General features: G+C 34.4%; 1 protein-coding gene across 1 annotated transcript in view; it reads right to left on the bottom strand.

Moving 5' to 3' along the window:
• The window catches only part of LOC118186624 (chitinase-3-like protein 1), a 130017-nt gene that overhangs the window by 49392 nt on the left and 53682 nt on the right, over positions 1 to 26943 (bottom strand). Inside the window, exons 3-6 of the mRNA XM_085825413.1 lie at positions 19605 to 19862; positions 14038 to 14141; positions 11332 to 11449; positions 7478 to 7663 (exon numbers count right to left, since the gene is read on the bottom strand). Coding sequence (XP_085681539.1) covers positions 7478 to 7663; positions 11332 to 11449; positions 14038 to 14141; positions 19605 to 19862 — 666 coding nt within the window. The remainder of the gene's footprint in view (positions 1 to 7477; positions 7664 to 11331; positions 11450 to 14037; positions 14142 to 19604; positions 19863 to 26943) is intronic.

Below are 26943 nucleotides of genomic sequence, written 5' to 3' on the forward strand. Positions count from 1 at the left end.
TCTGTGTGCCTCTGTCTGTTTGTTTGTGTGTTTGTAACATCATCTTCTCAAGAACGGCCGGGGGCAGAGCTTAGCGGAAGGTACCGTTGGATTCAGAATGCCCGTGGCTCGCCGTATTGACCATCGGCATCTTCGTGCGACTTTAATTAGCCGAGATATTAATTAAAAACTGATTTTCTCCCTACATTTCCCTACGTTTTGCACTTTCTTTCACGGGTTTCCCCTATTTTAGGGATTTGGCCGAGTGCCAAATTCGTTTTTCTCGAATATCTGCGGAACGGCTCCGAGTTGCGATTCGAAACGCATATCCCCGTATTCGAAAAAAATCAACGAATCCATCGATACCGGTCCCATCTTCGTACGACAATAATCCGCGGAGTTATTAATTAAAAACTGCGAAAACGTTATTTCATTTTTCGGAGTGGCAACTGTCTCGGAATTAGGTGAGATAAAATTGCTTTTTCGAAAGCGAGGGGGGGGGGGAACAATTTCTCCGCTCGAGATTTGTGCCGGCGAAAGGTCACGTGTCAATTTCTGTTTTCTGAAATATCTATGGAACGGCGCTGAGTTGGAATTCCAGACAGGTATCTCCGGATTCTAAAAAATTCTGCGAATCCATTGATACCATTGTCATCTTCGTACGACTTTAATCAGCCGAGATATTAATTAAAAACTGTGAAAACGCTAATTTTTACTCTCATTTTTCTTGAACGGCCGGAGATAAAAATCAAGGTTAATATTCTGAAGTTGAATAAAGCACGCGATTGCATGTTAACTCACTGTATTTTGAAAATATTTCGATTATGTCAGTATTTTAAATAAACAGCTACTTTTTCTATTTTATTAATTTCAGGTTAGGATAATTGACACGATATGTTATTGCCATGTTAATTCTTTATTGATATTGAGTAAGAGTTGTTATATTACATTAAATTAAAATGATGACGTTCTTGGAGTTCTATAACTTTCAACAGCTGAGATATTAATTAAAAAATCTGAAAACGCTATTTTTTTTAAATATGTTCTTATGCTTCGGAATAATTAATTTTTCCGAATGATATATTTTTTCATGGTTTTAGGTACGTCCACTTAATTTACGTGTCGTGTTATATATTTCTGTTATGTTTTTTTTTTTTTTTTTTTTTTTTTTTTTTTTCAATATTTAAAATTTACTTTTGATTTGTTTCTTTTTTAGATTAAATATTTTCTTTACAGATTTTTAAAAGAGAAACTGAAATTACTATTTAAAATACTAATTTAATTTTTGAATAAAATTATTTTTCGTTCAGGGTTTTAAGTTGAATATGTGTGTTCCTTGGAGATGGTATATGGAAACTTTTATTATTAGAAATAATTACGAATTATTAATTGCATTAATATAATATTGTGTGTGATTATGTTGAAGCTATAAAAAGTAAAGGAATTTTAATAACGAATATACTCTTTTAATAAACAAACCCGAAAATTTTCGCGATTACACTTTCTACAGCAGCCCATTAGCGGCTGAGAGGTAAAGTCACTGAACAATGGTAGTTCCGTTCGGGGTTTTAAATTGAACATATTTTCCTTGGAGATGGTATATGGAAACTTTTTTTTATTATAAATAATTATGAATTATTAATTGCATTAATATATATATTGATACAATTTTTTGAGTGATTATATTGAAGTTTATAAAAAATATAGGAATTTTAATAACGAATCTACTGTTTCAATAATAAATGCGATAATTTTCGCGATTACACTTTATACAACGGCACATTCGCGGCTGAGCGGTAAATTCACTAAACATTGGTAGTTCGGTCAAACTTTCGAATCAGGGTGAACAAGCGCGCTGCATAGGTGTTTTCGTTATTTTCTGCATGTGTAACGCGTATGCAGTATCTTGTGCATGCACACGTGTATAAAGCGCGCTCAGCCTGCGCAAAACCACCGAACACTGGTAGTTCGGTCCTACTTTCGAATCCCGGCAAACGGGCTGGGTCCGTGGGTGTTTGCGGGATTTTACGCGTATGCATAATTGAATAAAGCGGTCGAACTTCGCGCAAATCCGCTGAACATTGGTAGTTCGGTTCAACTTTCGAATCTCGGTTAACGGGCTAGCTGCATGGGTGTTTTCGTGATATTCCGCATGTGTATAGTATATGCAATATTTTCTGGATGCATATGCGAGTAAAGCGGGCGCAGTCCGCGCAGAACCGCTGAGCACTGGTAGTTCGGTCCTACTTTCGAATCGCGGAAAACGAGCTGGGTCCATGGGTGTTTGCGCGATTTTACGCATGTGTACCGTGTATGCAGTATCTTCTGGATGAATAGGTGAATAAAGCGGATGAATCCTGCGAAAAAATGTTGAATGCCGGTAATTCGGTCCAACTTACGAATCCCGGCTAGCGGGTTGGCTGATTGCGTGTTTTCGTGATTTTAGGCATGTGTATCGTATACGGAGTATCTGCTGGATGAATACGTGAATAAAGCAGGCGTAACCCGGTCAAAACCGTTGAACGCTGGTAGTTCGGTCCAACTTTGAATCCCGGCCAACACACTGACTCTATGTGTGTTTCAGTGATTTTCCGCATGTGTAACGTGTATGCATTATCTTCTGGATGCGCACGGGAATAAAGCAGGGGGAACAAGCGCAAAACCCCTGAACACTGGTAGTTCGGTCCAACTTTCGAATCCACGCGACCGTGTGGGCTCAATGTGTTTTTTCGGGATTTTCCGCATGTGTAACGTGTATGCAGTATCTTCTGCATGCATACTTGAATAAAGCGGGAGCAGCCCGCGCAAAACTTCTGAACACTGGTAGTTCGGTCCAACTTTCGAATTCCGGGGAACTGTACATAAAATTTGGATGCATACGTGAATACAGCGCGCCGATACCGGGTAAAACCGCTGAACACTGGTAGTTCGGTCAAACTTTCGAATCACGGCGAGCGGGCAGGCTGCATGGGCGTTTTCGTGATTTTCCGCATGTGTATAGTGTAAAAAGTGTTTTCTGAATGCACATGTGATAAAAGCGGGCGCAGCCTGCTCAAAACCTCTTAACGCTGGTAGTTGGATCCAACTTTCGGTCCCGGCGAACTGGCTGGCTCCCCGGGTGTTTTCTTGCTTTAACGCATGTGTATCGTTTATGCAGTATCTTCTCCATGCATATGTGAATAAAGCGGGCGCAGCCCGCACAAAGCCGCTGAACACTGGTATTTCGGTCCAACTTTCGAATTCCGGGGTACAGTATACAAAATTTGGATGCATACGTGAATACAGCGTGCGGATACCGGGTAAAACCGCTGAACACTGGTAGTTCGGTCAAACTTTCGAATCTCGGCGAGCGGGCTGGCTGCATGGGTGTTTTCGTGATTTTCCGCATGTGTATAGTGTATAAAGTGTTTTCTGGATGCATATGTGATAAAAGCAGGCACAGCCTGCTCAAAACCTCTTAACGCTGGTAGTTCGATCCAACTTTCGGTCCCGGCGAACGAGCTGGCTCCCCGGGTGTTTTCTTGCTTTAACGCATGTGTATCGTTTATGCAGTATCTTCTCCATGCATATGTGAACAAAGCGGGCGCAGCCCGCGCATAGCCACTGTACACTTGTAGTTCGGTCCAACTTTCGCATAACGGCGAAATTACGATGGCAACTCTTATACACACGAACAATGATAAGCGGGCTTCAGCCCGCTCAGCTGGCGGGCTTGCCCGCTAGTAAGTCCAATACATTTAGAATTTCAATAAGACATAATACTTCAAACTACTTTTCCTTGCAGCAATATGGTCACTTATGTTTTCGTTGTTTAATGTTTCTTAGAGAAGCACACAGTGCGGAACATTTTACAACTATATGTATTTTCATAACAGTTATTTAAAAAAATCTACTAACTACTGTAATTTTTGACAATACAATATGCAGATATCTACAGTATTTGAGTATTTTCCTCTTCGCGTTTTAGCGTTAGGTTCAGAAATTGTGTTAAATATTTGCATAATTATCCCTTTCTTCTGTTGTACATAATTTTTCCTTATAAGAGCTAGATTATTAGTACATTTCAATACCTTGATTATTTTTATTCAGCCTATTCAATTTGTATTGCATTTTTGTGATGGCATTTCATTCATTTTATTTCCTCTTTCATTTATTATTTTAAATATATTTTGTGCAGATATTTCTTTAAGCTACATAGATGCGATAGGTGTTCTCTCACTTCAGAAACTTTTGAAGCATGTGATTTCATCTTACTTCTGTTATTCATGTTTCAGCTCACCTATAACTTTATTTAATGCTATTGTGTTCATTCTTTCGAAATCTGGATCTTTTTCTACCCCATTTTCTACTCCGTTCCTTCAATGTCCGTCTTGCAAGCTGCCGTTAAGACTCATTTATAAAATTATGAAATCTAAATTTAAATGAGAATTTTCTAAATTTTTACACGTCTCCCTCAGTATTTATATTTAGATAATTCTTATAACTTAATTTTTAAAACCAAAACCAAAGTTTCCGTACAGCAAAAACTGACCGAGATATTTAATTTTAAATTTTGGATATTTAACGTTATTTTCAGTTCCTCTTAGCAGTCGATTGATTAGTAAATTTTTGCAATTCGAGGTTCATTTTTCCCTTAAATACTATTCAGTTATATTCTTTCATGATTTACTAATATGTAATATTCTTTAATTTGCAATTTTGTTGCAAATGGTACGTTCAACGAATCTTTCCAGGAGTAATTTATAAGTTTTCAATCCCTGAAAATACGTTATTATTATTTTCTTGAAGTTTGTATTTCTAGAAATTATAGTTTTTGCACGTGTAAATATAGTATAGGAACATGAGAAACGAAGGAACATGAGGCATGTATTAGGAAAAACGAAGTACATAAATCCATAGTTGCCCAGCACTGTTGGTCAGGAAAATCACATTTTCCTTTTCCCATACCCAAAGTTATTTAAAAATCATTTTCCGTTTGCGAATTAGATTTTCTACAGTTGGTTTACATTCAAAAAAATCTTTCAGCTCTAGTTAATGATCCTGCTTCCAATCCGTCTTTACCCTTAGCTTTTAAGGAAATTATTTCAGAGTTGTTTCAATTGTTCATCCGTAGATGATGCCAATAGTTTGACTGCCTTCCTGTCATTATTAATTCTTGTGCACAGGCTTCTTTTTCATCATCTGCACTTCTGCAGCTGAAGAAGGTTTTATATTTAAAACCCTCCAGATTAGTCCTACGAATATAGGAATACTACGATGATTCTTGTTGTCTTAGCACCTCCAGGAATAAATATTGGGTTAGCAAGAAATTAATTTTGGTTTGCACAAATAGATAGCAGTATGTTCGTTTGTTATTTTCCGGTCAATCACATACATTTTTTTCTTTTGACATTTGGCAGTTAACACTTTTAGGTTGCTATCGAAATAAATTCCGTGTATCTTTGTTTACAGCTGTTAGTTTACGGTAAATGGCACAAAAATTAGGCACAAAAATGAACATTTTCGACATATTTTACTTTTTTATTTTCGAAAAGGCAAAAAAGCGGCTGAGGCTCACAAAGGGATGCTTGAAATTTATGGTACTGATTGCTTAACGAAACGCATGTGTCAGAATTAATTTTAAAAATTCGCTCCGGAGATTTTTCACTTGAAAATGACTAACCTTCTGAAATTGATGATGACAGAATTAGAGCCTTAACTGAATCGAATCGTCATATAGAGATTGCAAAATGATTAAATGTATCACACAAGACAGCTGAAAATGGCATAAGATATCTTGGATTCGTTAAGAAGCTCGATATTGGGTTTCACATAAATTGAAAGAAATTTACTTAATTCGTTGAATCAATGTTTGCGATATGTATTTCAAACATAATTCGATCGACTCTTTCTTGAACAGAATTATCGCTGGTGGTGAAAAATCGATCCTCTACAATAACTGTAATCAAAAAATGTTCATGGTCCGAGTATAGTGAATCAGAGCAAATTATATCGAAAGCTGAATTGCATCAATAAATATCATGCTGTCAGTTTGGTGGGATTACAAAGGTGTTGTATATTTTGACTCACACCATTTTCATTTTCACTCTCTTTTTCCATTTTTTTCCAAGCAACTAGACAATCAGCTCAGGTGTTTACTGCCAACAGTTTATGAAATTGGAGAAAGTAATCAAAGAGAAAAGGCCAGAAATTATTGGAGCTTGGTTGGGAAAAGATGTTGCATCCCACACCATAGCCCTGACTTGCACTATCGGATTATTATTTATTTCAAAGTTTACAAAACTTCTTAAATGGTAAAAATTTCAGTCATAACGATGTCTTCAAATCACACTTGAGTTTCTGCTGACAAAGACTAGAAGTTCTGTTTGTGCGAAATTATGAAGTTACTAAAAGGATGGCAGAAGTTCATCGCATAAAATGGATGATTTATTTGACTGATTAAAGCTCATTTTCTATGTAGAAAAATTAGTTTTATTTCACACTATACTTCCTAGCTAACCCGATATATAGGTTGTTATTGTCTACTACAAAGAATGGCCTAACATAATCTTGTAAACGTTTAGAAAAATAAAATCGTGTTATCGAAATACGTACATTATGTGTTATAAGAGAATTTACGCATATTCCTTAACGTGTAAGAATGAAACCGTTTTGCCGTGGTAACTATACGAAAGATTTCACAGTTTGTTTTCTTTGTAGGGATTTATTTAATTTACTTAATTTACTTTGAAGTAACCTTTTCTAACTTTTTTGCTTTCACTTAACACTTTCTTGCCAGAATATAAATGACATAGCGCGTGTATTCAAATAAGGTAGAAGGAAGTTAGTATTTAAAAAAAGGGTTTGACAGGTGAATTTATAGCGTGTTCTGCTTTCCTGAAGACCACGTTGCTATATTTGATTTACTAGCGATTAGATTTCTGTGGCGTTGAGCGCTTCTTGCCATTAAGCTTGTTTACGCCGCAGAACTAGCCTAAGCTTTAAGTAACCTGTGAAGCCGTTAGGCTAAGCTTAATTCATTTACATTTTAAGTTAGTTACTCGTTACCTTTTTAAGTTAAGCTAAGAGTGTTGCTTTTGTTAGCACGAGTTGGTCCACCTGTGAACATCAATTTGAGTTAATAAAGGATTCTTTACACACTTCTCTGGACTTAGGGATTCTTAATTCCCTACTCAAGCTTTTAACGTCCAGTTAGTTTACGCTACAGAAGACTACGAAATGTTATGTCGTGTAACAGGGAAACCGTGTTATAAGAGGGATACCTGTATGTATCTATTACGAATTTTTGCGAAAATAAAGACTAAAGACTTTTGTAGACAAGGTGTATATAACATTTCATATTTTTAAGTGTACTGCTGCTAATCTATTTTAGATTTAGCTGTTAGATAGATTAGTTATCTATTTTAGATTGACTTCCGCCAATGTTAAACTGCAAAACAAAAAAAAAATTAATCGTATCTTAAAATAATGATAATGCAAAATCCAAAAGAAAATCTACCTCGTTATAAGCAATGAATCCGCCCTGCTTGCTTCTTGGGCCAGGTTTGCCTGGGCCTTTAGCAGGAGACCTTATTCCATGCTTCTTAGGATCAACTAATGTGAATGTGTTCCCATATAAAGGTATTCCTAAAATCAATTTCTTTTTGTCAACTCCTCCGCTTATCCAGATTTGAACAGCTGATTTCTAAAAAATTACATATGCATTTCAGTTGAAGGTTTTAAAGAGCAGAAAATATATATACAGAAATACCATTTAATATACTGCATTAATTTAATCTTTTATAAATAATTATATGTAAATTAAAATTTCATTTTGGTTTAATGAATTTCATAATTTTGAGATGTTTGGCATTTTCTTTTGTTATTTAATCCGTTTCCTTATTTGCATTTTTTAATCTTCTTTGACACTTGAAATATAGCAAAAACTAAGATTGAAGAATAGAAATGGGCCCACATAAGTTGATTCTTATTTTCACTTATTTCATATTAAAACAAGCGAAGAAACTTGTGTGTCGTTGAGTAGTCAGCTGATCAGTTTTCAGGTTTACAAAGTATTAAGTGCTGCCAAACTTTTTTTAAAATTTTCTATACTATTGAGATGTAAAGTGATAAAATTATGAAAAGCAATAATACTTTTAAACGCAAATGTTTTAGGCAATCAATGTAATAAAAAAGCAAAACGCAAAAACGAACACAAAAGAACACAATAAAAAAATAAGAAGAATGCAAAACTAGAATGGAAAACAAGAAACAAGTTGAACAGTTTTGAACGAGCTAATTTTAAAATTAAGTAAAGCTGTTTTATGACTAACATTAAGAAACTTCCATCAATACATCAAGCGCAGCCATTAACATTATTAAATTCGAACTTCTAGGCAATTGGAATCTGTGATTCGGTTTCTGAAAACTTGTTTGTATTTGAAAAATGAAATATAATAGTAATACAAAGATAATAAAACATATATTTAATAAACCACTTTTTTTTTCCAAAATATTTGTTCGCATTCTTAGTCTAATTGTTATTTTTAAGTTGTTTATGTGAAATTATTTGTATTATGATTATGTTGCATTATAGAGAAGAATGCAAGGGGTCTATGAAGAAACCCTTCCTTTAAAAATATCTTTCCTTTCCTTTAAAACCATTCCTTCAAAACTATAAAATAAATGTGAAATTCTTTGTATTAAGATTGTGTTTCATGCTGAATATTACGGAGAAGAATGTAAGGGGGTTTATGAAGAAAACTATTCCTTTAAAAAGGGTCAGTGCAAGAAAATGTTCATAATCACTGGTTCAAATCTTTATCTGAGTTTGTTTCAGTGTGCATTAGTACGACTGTCTTACGGTTCTGCGAATGGACGGTTAAAAAGGTATGGAGTCGTATAAAATCACAAGAAATTAATCAGTGGACGCAACATTTTATCTCAGTGAGTCTAGGTCCTTTATTGTACTATGATTGAATATACTTTTTCTCGAAAACTTCTCTTTTTAATCGCAGTGATCGCTGTTTACTCTGCTTTTTCAAACAGGATAAGAAACGCTGATAATTTGTGTATTCACTTTATTGGTTTATTGGAGTCATTCATTTACCCGATAAGCTGAGACTTCTTTCACAGCCTTTTTTCAAAACTAAATAAAAGGTCTGTTATGATATTTCATACTAAAATATTGAGGGATTGGAATCGTTTCGCTATGTCTTGTATTTCGGGTTATTTGTATAAGAGATTTATTTGGAAGGTTTGGTAGATTTCTATCAAATATCTCTATAATTTATTTTTCATTTCATTAATTTCCAGTTCAAATTTCAGCCAGTATTGACTGATATTGTTCATTTTGGACAGATCTGAAACTGCTGGGGGACTGAAAGTGATAGTTACATTGTGGAACTTGGCGCACCGAGGATAACACTGGATGTAAATGATATATAACAAAAGGTTTTGACTTAAGTCTTTTTCTGCGCTTAAATAAAATAAGGGAATGGTGTATATCAGCCTCTGACATAAGAAAAAGAAGATGAGATGAGCATATAATATCATGATATCTGTCAGGTCCACATCGGCATTCGTTCTGTCGTCAAGCGCTTGACTATAAGTCTAAGAGTTGCTTCATAGTAGATATTGGCTGGGATCTGAATATCGTATTTTAATGAATCCTTATCCCTGTTCTTATCTTCGACAGCTAAATCCACTCAACATTTCATGCTTCGAAAACACCACTCCAAGATGGAGAGTATCACAGCTACAACAAGCAGCCAGAATGATATCCAGTGTGATAATTGAAGAAAAATTAAATAATAATTGAACTGAACTGTAATCGAAGGAAAAATATTTTGTACGATACTATTTTCTATGAATTAGTCGTGGGATAAATGAAAAAAACAGCTAAAAGAGAAATAAAAAACAAAGGCTTACTTAATTTTCTAAGAGGAGAAAAATCAGAAAAAGCTGCACTCATGAAAATTTGAATGAAACGAAGAACTCATGAAATGAAGAATTTGAAAGTTGCAATTAAAATTATGTTCGTATGAAATATCAAAACTCTACTAGCCCAAAATGCTTTTTTTAAGTACCGCATTGATAAATGCGTGTGAAAAATCCTAACTTGATGCTTCTCGAAATGATTTCGAAAATATACTAGTATTTTGAGTGTCATTACTAGTGATCATTAGAGGAAAGAAATTTACAATTAATTTTAATTTGTTTCCCTTTACTATATGTGAAATAAATTACGATTGCATTTTACACTTATTTATCAAAATGGAAAATGATGTTTGCAATATGTTCGTAACATATTTTTACGATTCGCACGTTTAGTAATAAAACGACTGGAGTATTACTGGCATTTTTTTTAAAATCAAGTGAAAGGTAACAAAGGGAATAAAATTCCCCTCAATAGCAGAAGAAATGATACTGAAGGTTTACATATTATTAAATAAAATGTTGATTACCAAACGAAACCATACTAGTTCTCCCAACTCTTAAGTTTAACTTAATAATTTTAATTAAATATGATTTAAAGCATTTAATAGAGAATCATTTTGCTAAGTGAAACTAAATATTCATGACAGCAAACTTAAAACATATAAATTGTTATAAAGACATTTAATAAAATTTTCGAATTATTTTAGGAAGATATTCTGAAATATAAAAGCTCGAAATAAAATTTCTAATTAAGACGGCAAAATCATCAGCAAATAAGAATGTGAATTTTTCTTTACTTCTTCCATTCATGATAAGAACTGCATTTAATCATACGTTAAGGAAACCCAAAAGAGGTAATTAAAATATTGTCTCGTTAAACTCCCAAGATAATTTAATAATAATCATACAGCATGAAAAATATTTATAAATCCAACTATCGATTATAAGTAATTGGTGATGTATATAAATTGTGTATATAAAGCATTTCCTTGCGCAGGAATATTTCATTTCCGTAATTAATTATGACATAAATTTAAAGAATACAGATGAGAATACTATATGGCAACGCTTGATGGATGATTTACGGGCTTTATTGACGTCGTTTAATATTGATAAAATGATGTGTGATTACAATCGTTATCGCTTCGCTGGACATCGATTTTAGTAAACTTTGTAAACGACGACTAACTGACAACTGTTTAAACGATTTTTTTTATATTGTTTTTTTGGGGAGGGGAGAGGGTGTGTTTTTGTTACTTATGCTTACTTGTATGATAGTAACATCAGGCTAAGTCCACGAAATTCCTATATACTATATGGCACGATGCCCGGTGAAGGCGTTGCTCATTTTTCAAGCCTCTTGCCTCCAAATAACCTAATAGCTCTACAAGTTTACCAAGGAATAAAAACTCAAAAGTAAGTTAAAACACTTACTACATTAGCATAAGGGTCTGCATCCGATGGAGTTTTATCAAATTGAGCATGGTGACCTGTTTTTCCTTCCCACGGTCCGTGCATGTCGTATGTCATTAGATTAATATGATGCACAGCCCTATTAATAAACAAAAATATTGTTGTTAGTTACCAGCAATAGGTAACTAATGACAGTTGCATGGATTAATTACGAAAAGGCAAAGAATACGTTTTAACTGCATTAATTTTGTTATGAAAATTAATTATATTGAACACTAAATGGAAGTGTTAAAAATATTGCATTTTTATCCTTGATCTTTTTCCTAGAGTGAACTAAAGATTTAACTCGCAGTTATATGAGTTTTCATGCACAGATACTCATGTAGTACAACTTGAAAAATACAGATAATTCGAAACAGATAGTGTAAAAGCACACCTGATGTACTCGAGTACTGTAAAAGAAATATAGAGTGTTTAAATAAAAGAATTATAAAATTTACAAATACCTTAAGTTTTTGTCCCCTGGGGAAAAAGGTATACCATGTTTCTTCTTTTTAAAGCCATGCTGACAATTTTTCAAAAAAAAAAAAAAAAAAAAAAAAAAGACAAACAATTCCGTGAAACTATGATATTATTAAGTTACAACATAGGTTTTTTAGAAGATTATTAGGTAATCAAACCTATAAATAATATGGGAGTGAAGTAAAAATATAATGTGGAATTTGAAGAAAAGCAATAAAATACTTCCCAAAAATATTTTAAATAATTATTTTGGATGTATATGTAATGCATATAAGACTTGTTCTTAATTCAATTCGATTTTATTGCTGACTGCTGAAAAACGGAAAATAAAATGGTGAAAATCGGGGCACGAAAAGATCTGTTGCTGGAAGATGGCCTTCGATATCTCAAGTACATCGCGGAAGTGTATCGTACCGCCCTGTAAAGGACGTCTAAGAACACTGGATGCTGACTTTCGAGTCATGACAAAACAGAATCATGCGCCAAATCCAGCTAAATTTCAGGCATTGAAATACGTTTCTGAAATGAAAGAGCACAGGGCCCTGTGGAGACACCTAGGTACATATATCAAGCTTGCATGATCTTTAAGCACATCTGTTCAGCTTCCAAATTATTTTGCTTCCTGAATAACAATAGAATGTATACGACGTAAAAGGGCTTTTCCATATCCAAATCTTGCAAGTGTTACCGATATTAAAACTCCAGTTTACCTGCAAAATACTACAAGGAACGAATATTTTATTCTGTGGTATTCTGGAGAAAATGATCCTGACCAAATCCTGACTTTTGACACTGAAAATAATTTGAGATTACTGGAACAGCATCATTACTGGTTTGTGTATGGCACGTTTAATGTTGCACATGAACTGTTTTTTGAACCATTTAAGATACATTAAGAAAAATGTTGTATCCCGTTGGTCCATGAGCGCATCGTCAATGGTCTTCCGAGGGCAAGCAATTCAACAGAAGGACATTCTCGCAAAATGTCGACTGCTATCATCCGTCCGTCTGCAAACGTAACGACCATTGACGGAAAGAGAGGGATTTAGGTAAAAATTCTCATAACTACCTTGCTGAGGATATCGCAGCAACCCAGACGTAATCAAAACTAAATAAGAGTATGTACAGCTTAATCGACGCTTGAAAACATTAGTGGAAATTATGTGAACATGGAACATGGTCTTTCTTCGTGACATTGCGCGTAATCTTGAAATGCAAGTGTATAATGATATACTAGTGTCTTGTATGCATATTTCTTAAAATATGTTTTAAGAAATATTTAGAATTTAAATTTTAGCTATTTTGTTCGGCTGTTTTCAATAAAAGCTCTACTGGGTTATTTCTTCGGCACTGTACAGTTGAAGTCCTGGACATTTTGAGCTTTGGGATTATACTATTGAAAACTGAGTTTCTCGTATACTTTTAAACGATATTTGTTTACTCTTGAAAGCCATTTTGATGGGGCTGTTTCGACACGATCTATTTAGTTTTGGGTTGTTCTCTTAGGGCTTTATTTTATCGGTCTCTTATGGCTCGGGCTATCTTGTCGGATAATTTACAGAAGATTTACATGTTTTGAACAAAAAAATGTATCTAACTATAATCTTGAAATATAATGCAATAATCTTGAAATATAAATGTCAATAAACACGGTTTTTGTTGCTTTTACTGGTGTTACATACCTTATTTTTATTTTTAAAAAGTATATAAAACACAAAATATTTTTGCTGATTTTTAGGTGGCAAACCTGGATATGAATTTTGTTGAATGATGTAACATATCGATATTTGCATAGAATTTTAGAACTGAAAGTAAAAATAAAATATTTAATAGTTATATTTAGGCTATTTTGTCATGGGCTGTTTCATCCTGGGCTATTTTGTCAGAACTGTTTTGCCGTGGGTTATTTTGACGAATCCCGCATACATCCACTAATGGATACATAGGATGCAAGGCATTATAGACAGTAATATTAGTGAGCTGAAACCATACTGAGTTATAACATTATTATTAAGTAATTTTTTATTTATTTTGGTGTAAAGAGACAGCATAAAGATCTAATCATATACTATATGCAAATATAAAGTTCTACATTCGTAACATAATCACAGATTAAAATCTTTAAGTGAAGGAACTTTCTTTCAAGTTTTAACGTTTTCACAACAATTTGCAATTACAAACCAGCTTTAAAGAATGAAACCTTACTTTGAAATAGCAGGAATGTCATATGCAGCTTCGACCTCACGCTTAATTGCCCCGACACTAACAGACAGAGTCAGATCAGCCTGATCACATGCTTTTCGAAGTTCCTAGAAATTCGATACAATTTCATGAAAAACACCAGAGCGTCATAATAAGTATTATTCATTAAAAAAAGGAAAGAAAATTCATTATAAGTCATTATAAGTCACTAAAAATTATTATTCACTAAAAGTCATTAAAAATAGAAAGAAAGCAAAACTGAAAAGAATGGGACTTGAATGTCGTGCCAATGGCTTTGTTAAGATTATTTAGGCTTTCGCTGAGCATCGCAGGTTACCAATTTGCTTTTGGACTCACTCCTGCTAACATAGCGTTTTTGCCTTTCTTTGTTATTTAGCATCGATATTCGTTATATTATTTCTTTTGTAAACTAGCCTAATAGAACAGTTATCATAAAAAAGGAAAAGTATATAATAATTTTGAAGGGGCACGCTAATGTCATTTCATGAAAGTGTCTAATATTTATAATTAAATATCTCATGAACTAAATGCAGTTTTATTTAAATTAATCAGAATAAAAACAGAACTATTTTTTCAGAACTGCGTTTATCGCTTTTCAGTCAGCTTTGCTACTCAGTAACAGAAAGATTAAATTTGAAACTTCAATATATTACGCTTAATTGAATGCTAAAAAGTTGGTGCATGAAGATAATAAGTTTTCTATCTGATACAAAAGCAAAGCATTGCTTTCGAATTTGTGGGCTAAAGCTAAAAGATTAAAACTTAACCTGCACGATTTTGTAATTAAGGCCTTTGTGCTTTTTTTTTTCGGTACAATATTCTTCCGCCAAATAACCCGCATTAGAAATAATAGCCACAGAAAACGATATAGTTAAATATTGTAAGTTGCTATTTATAGTATCAGTTGCATGCGATAAAATATAATAAATTGAAATAAGAATATCTTACATTTTGTCGAATGGCAACAGACTAGCTCTACGGAGGTAGATAAATGAAGAGTGTTGCCTCTTTTCGCTTTTAAATATCTGAGTTTCTTAAACAAAAGTTCATTATATCGGTACAAAATATTAAGTAAATCAAAAATAATTAAATTCAAAATTAGGGTTTCGAGGTTCAGATGGAAAATTACATGCATTATAAATGGAAAACTACGTGGCTGTAGATGCCGTCTTTTTTCCGCAGTGCGAGGAACTTCCCTATATAAATACATACGCACAATACAGATTCTTTACTATTTATTTTTTTTTCAAGTAATACACGCCGACAGTATTGGAGAGCAACAATTTCAAAAGTAATTTTAACACAAAAATGATACGGATAAAAAAAGAGTTTTGAGATTAATAGATGAAATTGATGCTGAGCGTATAATATTGCAAGGTACATTTTAAAATTTTCATCAATCCTTTTTCATTCGCAAGCTGTTTGTTGTTCGCTTTTCCTTTTTTTCCCTCTTTTGATTCGCATTATTTATAGCCAAATGTACGCAATATGTGTTTTAAAATAACTTGCAACATTGTTAAGCTTAATCTAGGAATTATCTTCTAGGTAATGAGAATAACTGAACTGTGCAGTACTAATACATTTCTACCGAAGTATTAACAGTATTAATAGCCGCGGGTAATTACGATCATCCGGCAGTCCTTTGAATAAGTGAGTTTAAATTTGCTCTGTACTTCAGAAGTTTAATTTTACATATCCTTTCAGAAAATGAAGTATAAATTAGTTATATATTTTTATTATGTTTCAGGCTGTACTCGGTGCCCAAAGATAAGCTATAGCTTAGATTTTATTTGAAATTCTATAAATTGTTTAATTATTTCTGAATCTGTTTCTCTGCTACTTAAACATTCGTGTTGATTAAAGTTCTCTAAAGGGATAGTGATATTTTGCTAGGAGCAAGTTAAATCTGTAATTATAACAGTTAAACTGGATTTAACAATTAAGCTAATTTTTTAGCTCAAAAGCGCTATTAGTTTTCGAAATATGATTTTGACCTTCACTTTTCTTTCGATTGCTTCACATTTTATCCAAGTCTTTTTACAGTCCACAAAATGCAACATATTTTTCTTTCACATGTAATCTGTCCGTTACTAATTAACAAACTAAGCTATTTAAAAGCATCAGGTGCAGTTCTTAAGAATATTATCTTCTTATTGTTGAATCGGATGGACTGAAACGAAAATGCATTTAATTCATGATACATCTAAGAAAAAACATTCAATAGAATGATGTTACATATTTTCTCGTTTCAAATATTCAGAAGATATACATCGTTCCAATGTAAGCCTAAATGTATATTCTTCTAGTACATCAATAATAAAACATTTCACGATTCCACTAAGCCATAATAAACTTTAAAAAAGCCCTTTTGGGCAATTGAACCCTTCCAATTTCTTTGCTTCCTTGTACGAAGTAAAGGAGTGATCACGAAAAATTTCAGGTATCATATTTCAACGGAAATATCCATATTGACCACTCTCGAATCCGTTTTTATTATTTTGTTTGACGTCTAAATGCATTTTATGTGTTTACATATGCTTCATGTATTTACAAGTGTTTATGCATATATATGTATAATTTCTGTTCAAATATCACGTCAGTTTCATCAATCTGTTCTTCCAGTCAGCAAATGTAAATGAAGTAACAGCCCTTGTTTGGCAATGTAACCAAATAATATTTAACATAATCTCCGATGAGATGTCTCACGGACCGAAGGAAAAAATGCGGCTGTACAGATAGTGGTGGGCGCGGGACAATACATGTTTACCAGTGTTAGCCACTAGGTGTCCCTATCCTCAGCTGTCACCTGTACATACGGAGAGAATAAAGGACTTATTTTCCAAAACGGATCATATGCATATACGGGGTGATTCTAAATTGTTTTTACAAATTAAGAAAGGTGATGATACTCATCCCGATGAGCAATAATTATCATAGAACATAGGGTCGCATTCCACTCTGAAAGGCAGAAAAGAGGAATATTAGAATTCCAACCTGAACTTGCAACAGCCTTGGGAGAGCGAATGAATGAGATCAAAATTTGTGCAATCAGTTAGTGAAAAACTCACAGAGAGTGCACAAAACGGATAAAACAGAAAACTTGGCGTTCGAGTGTTGATTCGAGCTCAGACTTTGATGGCAAGTATACAGACGCACATCTTTGGTTCGCAAGGGTCTCAACCTTGCAAACGATTACAATAAGTTAACTAACTTTAATTATAAATTAAGTTTGAAATTTGGACCTGTCTAAGAGATATCTATTTCTTAATGTAAGATCTTATTTAGTTTAGTTTTAATCTTAAATTAGGATTCACTTTTAATTTTGTTCTGTATTTACTTTTCAAATTATAACAGGGAAGAAAAATCTTTGTTCACACAAATACGTTGTGCAAAATAACAAAGTGCAGAAAGGCAATAAAAACTTAATAGTTTTATTTTAAATTCCTTTAAATTCGTTTTTTTGGTTCAGCCAAAAGTTTAGTTTATTTTCAAATCTCCAGTTAGAGTTCGATCACAGGAAATTTCTATCAATCGTTCTTTTTCTTCACAAGATTTTTGAATTTAATAGTTAAAAATACTTTGTTTCTTTGCTTATAACCTATTTTTCTGTTGCGTACCACCGCAATCGCTGGTGTATGCATAATACTCGCCGTTCTTTTTACGAGTTTCTGCAATCAAAGCATGCTATTCCTTTGCTTAATGCTCCAAGTCTACTTGTTTTATGTATGTAAAAATATTTCTCACTTTATAAACATAAAGTATTTTGAAAGCATACAAAGCATTTTTGTGGCATTATTTTGGGGGCGCATTTTTTTAGGACACCCTATAACTTCTGGATACACAGGTCATTTGAAATGAGAAAGCGATAAAAACCAATTTTTTAAAGTTGAGCGATTTCTGTCATAACACAATTTCGAAGTAAAAAATCACATTAAAATAATGTGTTGCTGTAATTATTGAATTCTTTGCGAATGAATCAGTAGTCTCAGACTCAAACTACACAAAGGCAAAATGCACGATCTGGAAGCAGCTACGGGCTGGAATTTAAAAAACAATAATATTTTTTATTAAATTAAAAAGAAAATTACTACATATTTGCCAAAATATACGTGTAAAAATCACTAGGAAAAATTCAAATTTATACTTATATTCTGTTTGAAGACTAAAGTTTTGTGCACAAATCTTTTCATTGGTCACACTTTGTAATTCAAACGTACTGACAGTTAAATATTAAAATTTTCAGATTGCGTTTATTCAAATAATTATATTAAAGTGACTACTAAATAACTCCCTTTTACTTTAAACTAGGAAAAAATGAAAGAACACATCCCAAGAGAGACAAAACTTGAGAATAAATAATGACAACTTATTCCATTTCTTTATTTATTAAATTTTGATGAAGCATACAGAAAAAGACATATTAGTGCATAAACAATTAAAAACTTCTTAGTTTCTTACAACGTCTTTCAGTTGCAACACAACATGGTATTTCGATTTCCATAGAGTTTGTAATCTTGGAGGAATGTTTCTAAAACATATCATCACAAATTGTAGATACTCGTCGGGTAGTCTTGTTCTTTTCATAAACATACTAATTTTCAGGTACGGAAAAAAAAAACCTTTCTCACGTAAATGTACAACAAAACAAAGCGAGTATTTTTATTCCAACAATTCGTAACTGAAGCTATTTACCTTTTGATAAGTACTATACATACGTTAGGTATTTTTTGGAAGCAAGCAAGATGAAAAATTAGCAACGCCTTCGCCGGAAATCGAACCAAGGACCTCTGGAATACCGGCCCACTGTGCTAGCCATTACACCATAAAGGCACGCTAGGAAGGCGGGAGAAATACCTTATAGTACTAACAACGGTAATCAAATTTCTATCTTTAAATCTTTAAATAATATTTACATCACAGTGTAAATTAATTAGCTACATTTCTACTTTTTGCGGAGCGTTACTCAAGTTCCTTTTTAGTAACAGTAAGATGTTTTTAGAATATGATGTATATTTGGATTCGAAACCATTAAAATCTTAAACTGTTCCTCCAAATTCTTGTCGTAAAAATGTTAATTAAGTTACTAAATATGTATTCGCGGATGCATTAAAATTGCTTCGCGGACCGCAAGCGCCCCGCAACTCGCCAGTTTTAAACCACTGTAATAAATCATTAGAATCTATTTATTATTATTTATGAAGAGGTTAGGTTAGGTTAGGTTATTTAATTACGGCAAAGCCTCGAGGGCTATCTGCCTAAGGGAAGGCTTGCCTTCGTGGAGGACTTTCTGAGGTTAACTGGCTCGTATACACGTTACACATGGGGAAAACCACGAAAACACCCACGCAGCCAGCCCGTTCGCAAGATTCGAACGTCGGACCGAACTACCAGTGTTCAGCGATTTTACCACTCGGCCGCTGGTGGGTTATTTATGAAGAGAATGTATTTATAATTTATAAAGAGAACACTGGAACCTCACAAAATATTCTTAAAAATGGATCTGCAACAATAGCTCAAATTGTTACGTTCTAATTTTATTATTTTCTTACCTGTAAAAATTTTGCAAAATTCTCCTTATCGTCCGGATGTACTCCAATAGCACCTTGCCAGCAATTGGGATATTGCCAGCTAACATCTATTCCATCAAATCCGTGAGCTTTTATGAATTCCACAGCTTTTTTTATAAAATTCTTCCTCCTTGATGACGACGCTACTAAATCCGAATACTTCTTTGTACTGTCTCCCCATCCACCTAATGACAGCATTACTTTCAAATTAGGATTTTTCTTCTTCAGATCAACTGCCTCCTATAGAGAAGATGAAAAAGATAAAATTAATACTCCCTTTGTCCCATAATAATAGTAGCAGTTGATGAATTTAATTTATAGGGAAGACAAAAAAAAGTTAATACTCTATCTCTTCCATTATAATAGTAACAGTTGGTGAATTTTAATAGCTGTTGGTGAAAATTAAATTTATAGAGAAGGCTAAAAAGTTAATGCTCTCTCTGTCTCATAATAATAGTAGCAGTTGATGAACTTAATTTTTCTCACGTGTTATATTAAATACAAATATGTGTCCGGTATTGGGAAATGTCCGAGAGTTTTATATGCAAGTGATTGTATATCTAGTTTTAGGCACTTTTTTCATTAACTAGAGCAGTATTAGTAAAAAAGAATTTTCGCAGCTATGAACAATAATTGATTTTGAGAAAGAGGCAGGTTATAGTGTCAGCAGTAAAGGAAATTTTACCCTTAGAAGTTGAATTTCAGATATCCATCTAATGATTTCTTGTACATATATAAAATCTAACAAAGCGTATCAGGTTCAATGTTCCTTCTAACCTTCTTCGGGAACATGCAAGGACCTGACTCGGAACAGAGAGCTTACTAAAGCTATGTTCAAAACTGTGGGAAGTAAACAGGATACACAATACACAAGAAGGGTATACAAAACCCTTTATTTTTCTCTATTTACAATGACTTCCGTACTTCGGAATACACCGACCCGCTACTTGGGGTCAAAACGTAAAAGTATAAAAATAAAACTAAACTCTAATTTAACTTTAGAATAACACACGTGGAAGATTGGCCTTATTTTAACAGGAAGCGTATGTAGTACAGAGAACTGTGAACACTACAATACGTTTAAATTTATCAAGAGGATTAAAACCTCCGGCCTGGAAGGCAACAAGCAACTGCGTAACTTCTAAGGTAAGCGGCCTGCTTCGACTCACTGCTTCCTCTCTCTCGCTTGGCAAAACGCCACAACTTAAATACTTGGCGTTCGCCAGACAAACTTTGCATAAAAACCTTAACGCTCATAATTCTGGCCGGAAATAGAAAATAAGAAGTGATAGTAAAGATTTAAAATAAAATAAACGTTAGTAAAACTTAAGATCCTTACATACTTCCCGCCAGAGTTAATTAGTTTGAAACTGAGGTCTAAAACGACCTTGTTGAAAACTTTTAGCTCTAGAATCTAACGCGAGGCCAATCTTTTACAAATATTTTTCGCTAGAAACTAGAAATTTAAAAGAAAGAAATTTGTTTTTACAATAGCAGCTCCCAGGATACACAATTTTTTTTTCATCTGTACTGCATCTAAACAGGAGCTTTTATTCAATTCTGGTTCCTTCCAGAGATCTGGAAGGAAAACTAGTTTAATGAAATGTTACACAATGAAATGGCAAGTAACATATATAATTATACTTCTCTTAACATTCTTATTTCATTCATGACTATTTTAATTATCTCTCTCTCGGTCGCGGAATAGTTTCTTTGTGTTTGATTTAAAGTTCGGCTAAAAAATGCCACGGGCTGCTGATTTTGCGAAAGTACCGCTCCTACCGCATAATCCGAAGCATCCGCTGAAATTTCTAAATTCTCATCCTTTTCAGGAAATTTCAACACAGGGGCTTGCGTTAATGCTTGTTTTAATTTTTCGAAAGCACTATTGGCTTCGGCCGTCCACGAGAATCTTGCCTTTTTCCTTTTTAATTTTAACAATGGCTCAGCGATAGATGCAAAATCTTTTATAAAGGACCTATAATATGAACAAAGTCCTAGAAAAGAAGAGAGCTTCTTTGCCGTGTTTGGAGTCGGATACTTTTGTACAGCAATTATTTTTGATTCGTCTGTCTCTATTCCTTTCTGAGATATCTTGTAACCTAAATATTTTAATTCAGGGGCTGCAAATTTGCACTTTTCGACATTAACTTTTAGACCGGCCTCATTTAATAAAGAATACACCTGTCTTAAATCCTGTACATGTTGATCGAGATTATCACTAGTAATAATGATACCGTCTAAATAGATAAATGTGGACTTTCCAAGAACAGGTCTTAACACAATGTCCATGCATCGCTGAAATGTTGCCGGGGCCCCTGAAAGGCCAAACGGCATACGCAAAAATGCATAAGTGCCAGACTTGGTTATAAAAGCAGTCTTAGGCACGTCCTCAGGCCTAACCCCTACTTGAAAATAACCAGTCGTTAAGTCTAAAGTCGTCATAAATTTGGTTGATTTTATGTTCCTTAGAATTTCTTCAATGATCGGTAACGGATATACCGGATATTTAGTTATGGAGTTTAATTAACGGTAATCAATAGCGAATCTCTACATTTTTGGATGCGTCAAAGGATAGTCATTATTTTTCTTACATAAAACCACCGGGCTAGCATAACTACTTGAGATGGGCGTTATGATCTTTTTACGTAGCATATCGGTAATATGCCATTCTATAATTTTTTCCTTATTCTTATCATACCGGTATGGTTTTTGGCGAACTGGCATTGCATCTCCGGTGTCAATACTATGGTTAGTAACCTGAGTAAATCCTGGAATATCACTAAATAACGAAGCAAATTCACTTACCACTTGTCGGATTCTTCCTTGCTCATCATTAGGGAGATGGTCAAGTTTTAACATCGGCGGTTCAGCGTTTTCTGCAAGAACTGGTTTCATTGTCAGCTTAAGGGACGCTTCATTAAAATCCAGTGTTGCTTGTGCGTCTGAAAGAAAATCTATTCCTAAGATTAAATGTGCTTGCAGATTCTTTACTATAAAAAACATCACCTTTACTTGTTCGTCCTTGATACGGATATACAAAGGTACTTTACCAATGCACTTACATTTTTCTCCTTGCGCAGCTAACACTGTCGTATTATCCGAATTATATATGCGATATTTACGAAAATACTTCCTAAAAAAATCTTCTGCCACACAGGAACACTGCGCGCCTGTATCCAGGAGTGCGGTGGCTGGGATATTATTCACCAACACTTCAATCTTCGGAAGAGTCAAATTTTTCACCATTACTGTATTTAACTTGTAGGAAGAGGGGTTTTCTTGGCCTTCGGATTTCCGCACCCTCCCGTCAGCAGAAATCCGTTTTAGTTTAAATTATTTTTCATTTCCGTGCATTCCTTCTTTTTCCCCTGGCCTTGAGACTTTTTTCCTGGGTTGCTATTGAACTGTCGACGTTCGCCGGCTGTTTTTGAATGCTCGGGTTTCCTTGCCCACTGATTCGCTTTGCCTCCGTAGCCGTGTGCTTGAGTTTGCTGTAGTCTTGGCGTACCAAATTGGTTTCGCTGTTGATATTGGCGTCTTCTTTCGACGTCCGCCGTTCTTCTACTTTCAAACTGGATTGCTTGCTCAAATAACTTTTCCAGTGTAGTCGGATTTCTCAATTCAATAAAGTCTTGCACTTGGGGCAGTAACCTCGGCAAAATCACTTGAATTATTTCGGGATCCGGACGGTTTCCATACAAAAGTTTGAAGACGTGAATTTTTCTTAAAATAAAGCTTGAGAGGTTTTCGATTCTTTGTTGATATATACTAAAAAGTTCCGTTTCTAATTTCGCACGATCCCTTACAACAGGGAAGGCTTTTAGTAGGGCAGTCTTGAAATTTTCGTAAGTATAGGTGGGACTTCCTGCTTGACCCAAGAGACTTCTGCCTATACATTTGAACCAGTTAAGCGCTTGGCCCCTCAAAGCGCTGGTGACTAAGGTAACTTTTTGAAACTCGTGTACGGGGTAGAGCATGAAGTGGTCATCCAATTTTTCCAAAAAACTGGTTACCGGTGAGCTTCCATTAAATGTTGCTTCTGGTTTCATCGAAGCGCGCATGGTCTGGACGATGTAACCAAATCCTTCCAGGGCGGCAGCTGGCATTTCTGGATTCTGAGCCGTTTCTTCTTGAACACAGGTTCTTCTTGAAACTCGACCATGGTTATTCTTCTTCGTTGGGCGCCACTATCAGGTTCAATGTTCCTTCTAACCTTCTTCGGGAACATGCAAGGACCTGACTCGGAACAGAGAGCTTACTAAAGCTATGTTCAAAACTGTGGGAAGTAAACAGGATACACAAGAAGGGTATACAAAACCCTTTATTTTTCTCTATTTACAATGACTTCCGTACTTCGGAATACACCGACCCGCTACTTGGGGTCAAAACGTAAAAGTATAAAAATAAAACTAAACTCTAATTTAACTTTAGAATAACACACGTGGAAGATTGGCCTTATTTTAACAGGAAGCGTATGTAGTACAGAGAACTGTGAACACTACAATACGTTTAAATTTATCAAGAGGATTAAAACCTCCGGCCTGGAAGGCAACAAGCAACTGCGTAACTTCTAAGGTAAGCGGCCTGCTTCGACTCACTGCTTCCTCTCTCTCGCTTGGCAAAAAGCCACAACTTAAATACTTGGCGTTCGCCAGACAAACTTTTCATAAAAACCTTAACGCTCATAATTCTGGCCGGAAGTAGAAAATAAGAAGTGATAGTAAAGATTTAAAATAAAATAAACGTTAGTAAAACTTAAGATCCTTACAAGCGTTTCTAATGGTAAAATATTATCTAAACAAAAGCATACAAGAGTAAAATAGAAACAATAATCCTAGCTTTTGTCATTGTCACCAGAGTAGACATGTTGCAAAATTTTGTAGTTTTCATTTGAATATTTCGCTGTCTTTGCACTGTTTGCTTGTTCTTCCTGTATTTTGAATATTTTCTGTCCTTAAAGTAATTCCTTTTTATTCCTTCTTAAAATCTCTTTTGTATCATAGAGGATTATATTACGTAAATGGTGTAAGATTTTCCTAATCCCTAAAAACATTTTCTTAAAATATTCTGGACATGGGCATCCACAGAAAAGTTTCAAGCAGAGGGGAAAGAGTGGAGATACATAATTACGTCAATAAACTTCTATTTAATTTTTTAATATGGGGGAGTACAAGTAGACAATAGAACATAGTGTTGTGCCAATAAAAATGTCTACTACACGTGTACTTTGCATATGTCCACGCAAAACATATTTTTTACTCGATTCCAGTGGAATCGTGTGTTCAAGTTACTCCTATTCCCCGAACGTCCATATCTTGAATTCCCTGTCCTAAAATTTAGCAGCCTTACCCATGGGACTTTTCTTGTGGACAATGTCTGCGAGAGAGGAATTTTACAACAGTAAAAGAAGCGAAAACTTTCCCAGCCAATAATATTATTCGATCATAACACCTCCTAGTGAGAAACATTAAGTACTCTTTAGTTATTTTTCCAACTTAAACATCCTCCTTAATCTTCATCTAGTAAAAACATAGTCTACCAGCTGCAAAATTTTTAATTTGCGCTCTGATCTTTCTTCTCTTGCGTTAACTGAACACGATTTTCATCATCATGCTATATTATGCTTCAAATAAAGAAGAAACGAAAAGTCCATGACTGTCTCGAATGCCCGAATGATGGCCCTCTACAGTCCCCGAAGTATGGTCACTTCGCAAAATGATTGGCCTTCCTTAGCACTGGCCATCTGGTGTGATTCAAAATGGGCAACAAATTAACGTTATTTCGGATTTTAATTTGCCATCTCTATATTCGACTGAAAGAAACGGTATATTCCTTTTTTAGCACTTGATTACACAAAATTCAAGTTTTAAGTTTATGAAAGAAGTACTTGTTATTTAATGATATAGATCTTTGAAAGTTGCGTTTATATCATTCATACTATCATTGATTCATAATAAAATTAATTAAAATACACAAATAATGGTTTTCTCAAATGTTAAAAATATCACATGAAACAAATCATATGATTAAATTAACTTTATGACTGGTTTGACGCTAGAAACATCCTTAGAAGGAGTTTTAAAAAGAATTAAGTATTACGTTATATTAAATTGCGCTATATTATATTACTATGCACATATCTGTATGATCTTCCATGTATGGCCAACGCGACAAACACTCCAATGTCCCACATCGGTGACTGTCCACCTGTAGGTCAGAGCGACTTGTGATCGACAGTGTGCTTCAATAACATTTACTTTTAACTATCTGTCAAAATTCATTACACTGTCTGATTATTACACTAATCACACTAAATGTAATAAATTTATTACACTAATGACACTAACTGTAATAAATTTATTACACTAATGACCTATGGGTTGATAACCAGTAGCCAAACGTCATAAATGACAAACTGATGCTTTGACGAGCACCAGCAGTTTTTGATTTAATTTTATGTTAAAAGGTTTCTTAGAGTCATAAGGTTATTTTGAAGCGGGAGACATGAAAAATGTGCATGCTCTCGCCGGGACTCGAACCCAGACCTCTCGAATACACGCCAAGTGTGCTACCGTTATAGCACGAAGACATGCTGGAAAGAGGAAGAAAATACCTTATATACTCCTCTTTTAAAGGGCGAATGGGGAGTAGGGGACCCAATCGCGAAATCCTGGTAGTGACAAATTAGCGCCCCTCACCCTTTAGCTCCGGGGCCACTGTAAAATCTTTCGGTTATTTTGAAGCAGGAGACTTGAAAAATATGTCGTGCCCTCGCTGGGACTCTAACTTAGACCTCTCGAGTACGAGCCGAGCTTGCTACCGTTACACCACGAAGACATGATGAAAGGAGAGAGAAAATACCTTATACGCTTACAAAATTTACGGCATCGCTGAGTACTCATGATAATATGAATTTATTGCAACTATCAGTCTGAAGGTCATCGTTGACCAGAAATTTCAAGTACCACTGGTGTCTTCATTTTCATTTTATTATTTAAATCAATTTCTACACTGCAGTAACTGTGTGAGGTACGTGCTGTTCGTCACAGATCATGAAACTGTAAGTCATTGATATCTTGACAATAGTGTGTACAACAATTTGAAAATATAAAATATAAAATTTTTTGTTTGACTTCTAAATATATATATATGTTATTGTTGTTAAGACTTATCTCATTTGTCTGACACTAACATTAAAACAACGAAATTCATCGTGGCAAGAACAGCAAGATTGCGCTTGTCGTTGGCAAAAGCCTTGAGCAGCATAGAGGTATGACTTCGCTCAGTTCCGCCCCATTTTGATGGAGAGCATTACGGA

Source organism: Stegodyphus dumicola, chromosome 10 (genome assembly GCF_044657685.1).
Source record: "Stegodyphus dumicola isolate Sdum_Otavi_A_Nest chromosome 10, ASM4465768v1".
Lineage (NCBI taxonomy): Eukaryota > Metazoa > Arthropoda > Arachnida > Araneae > Eresidae > Stegodyphus > Stegodyphus dumicola.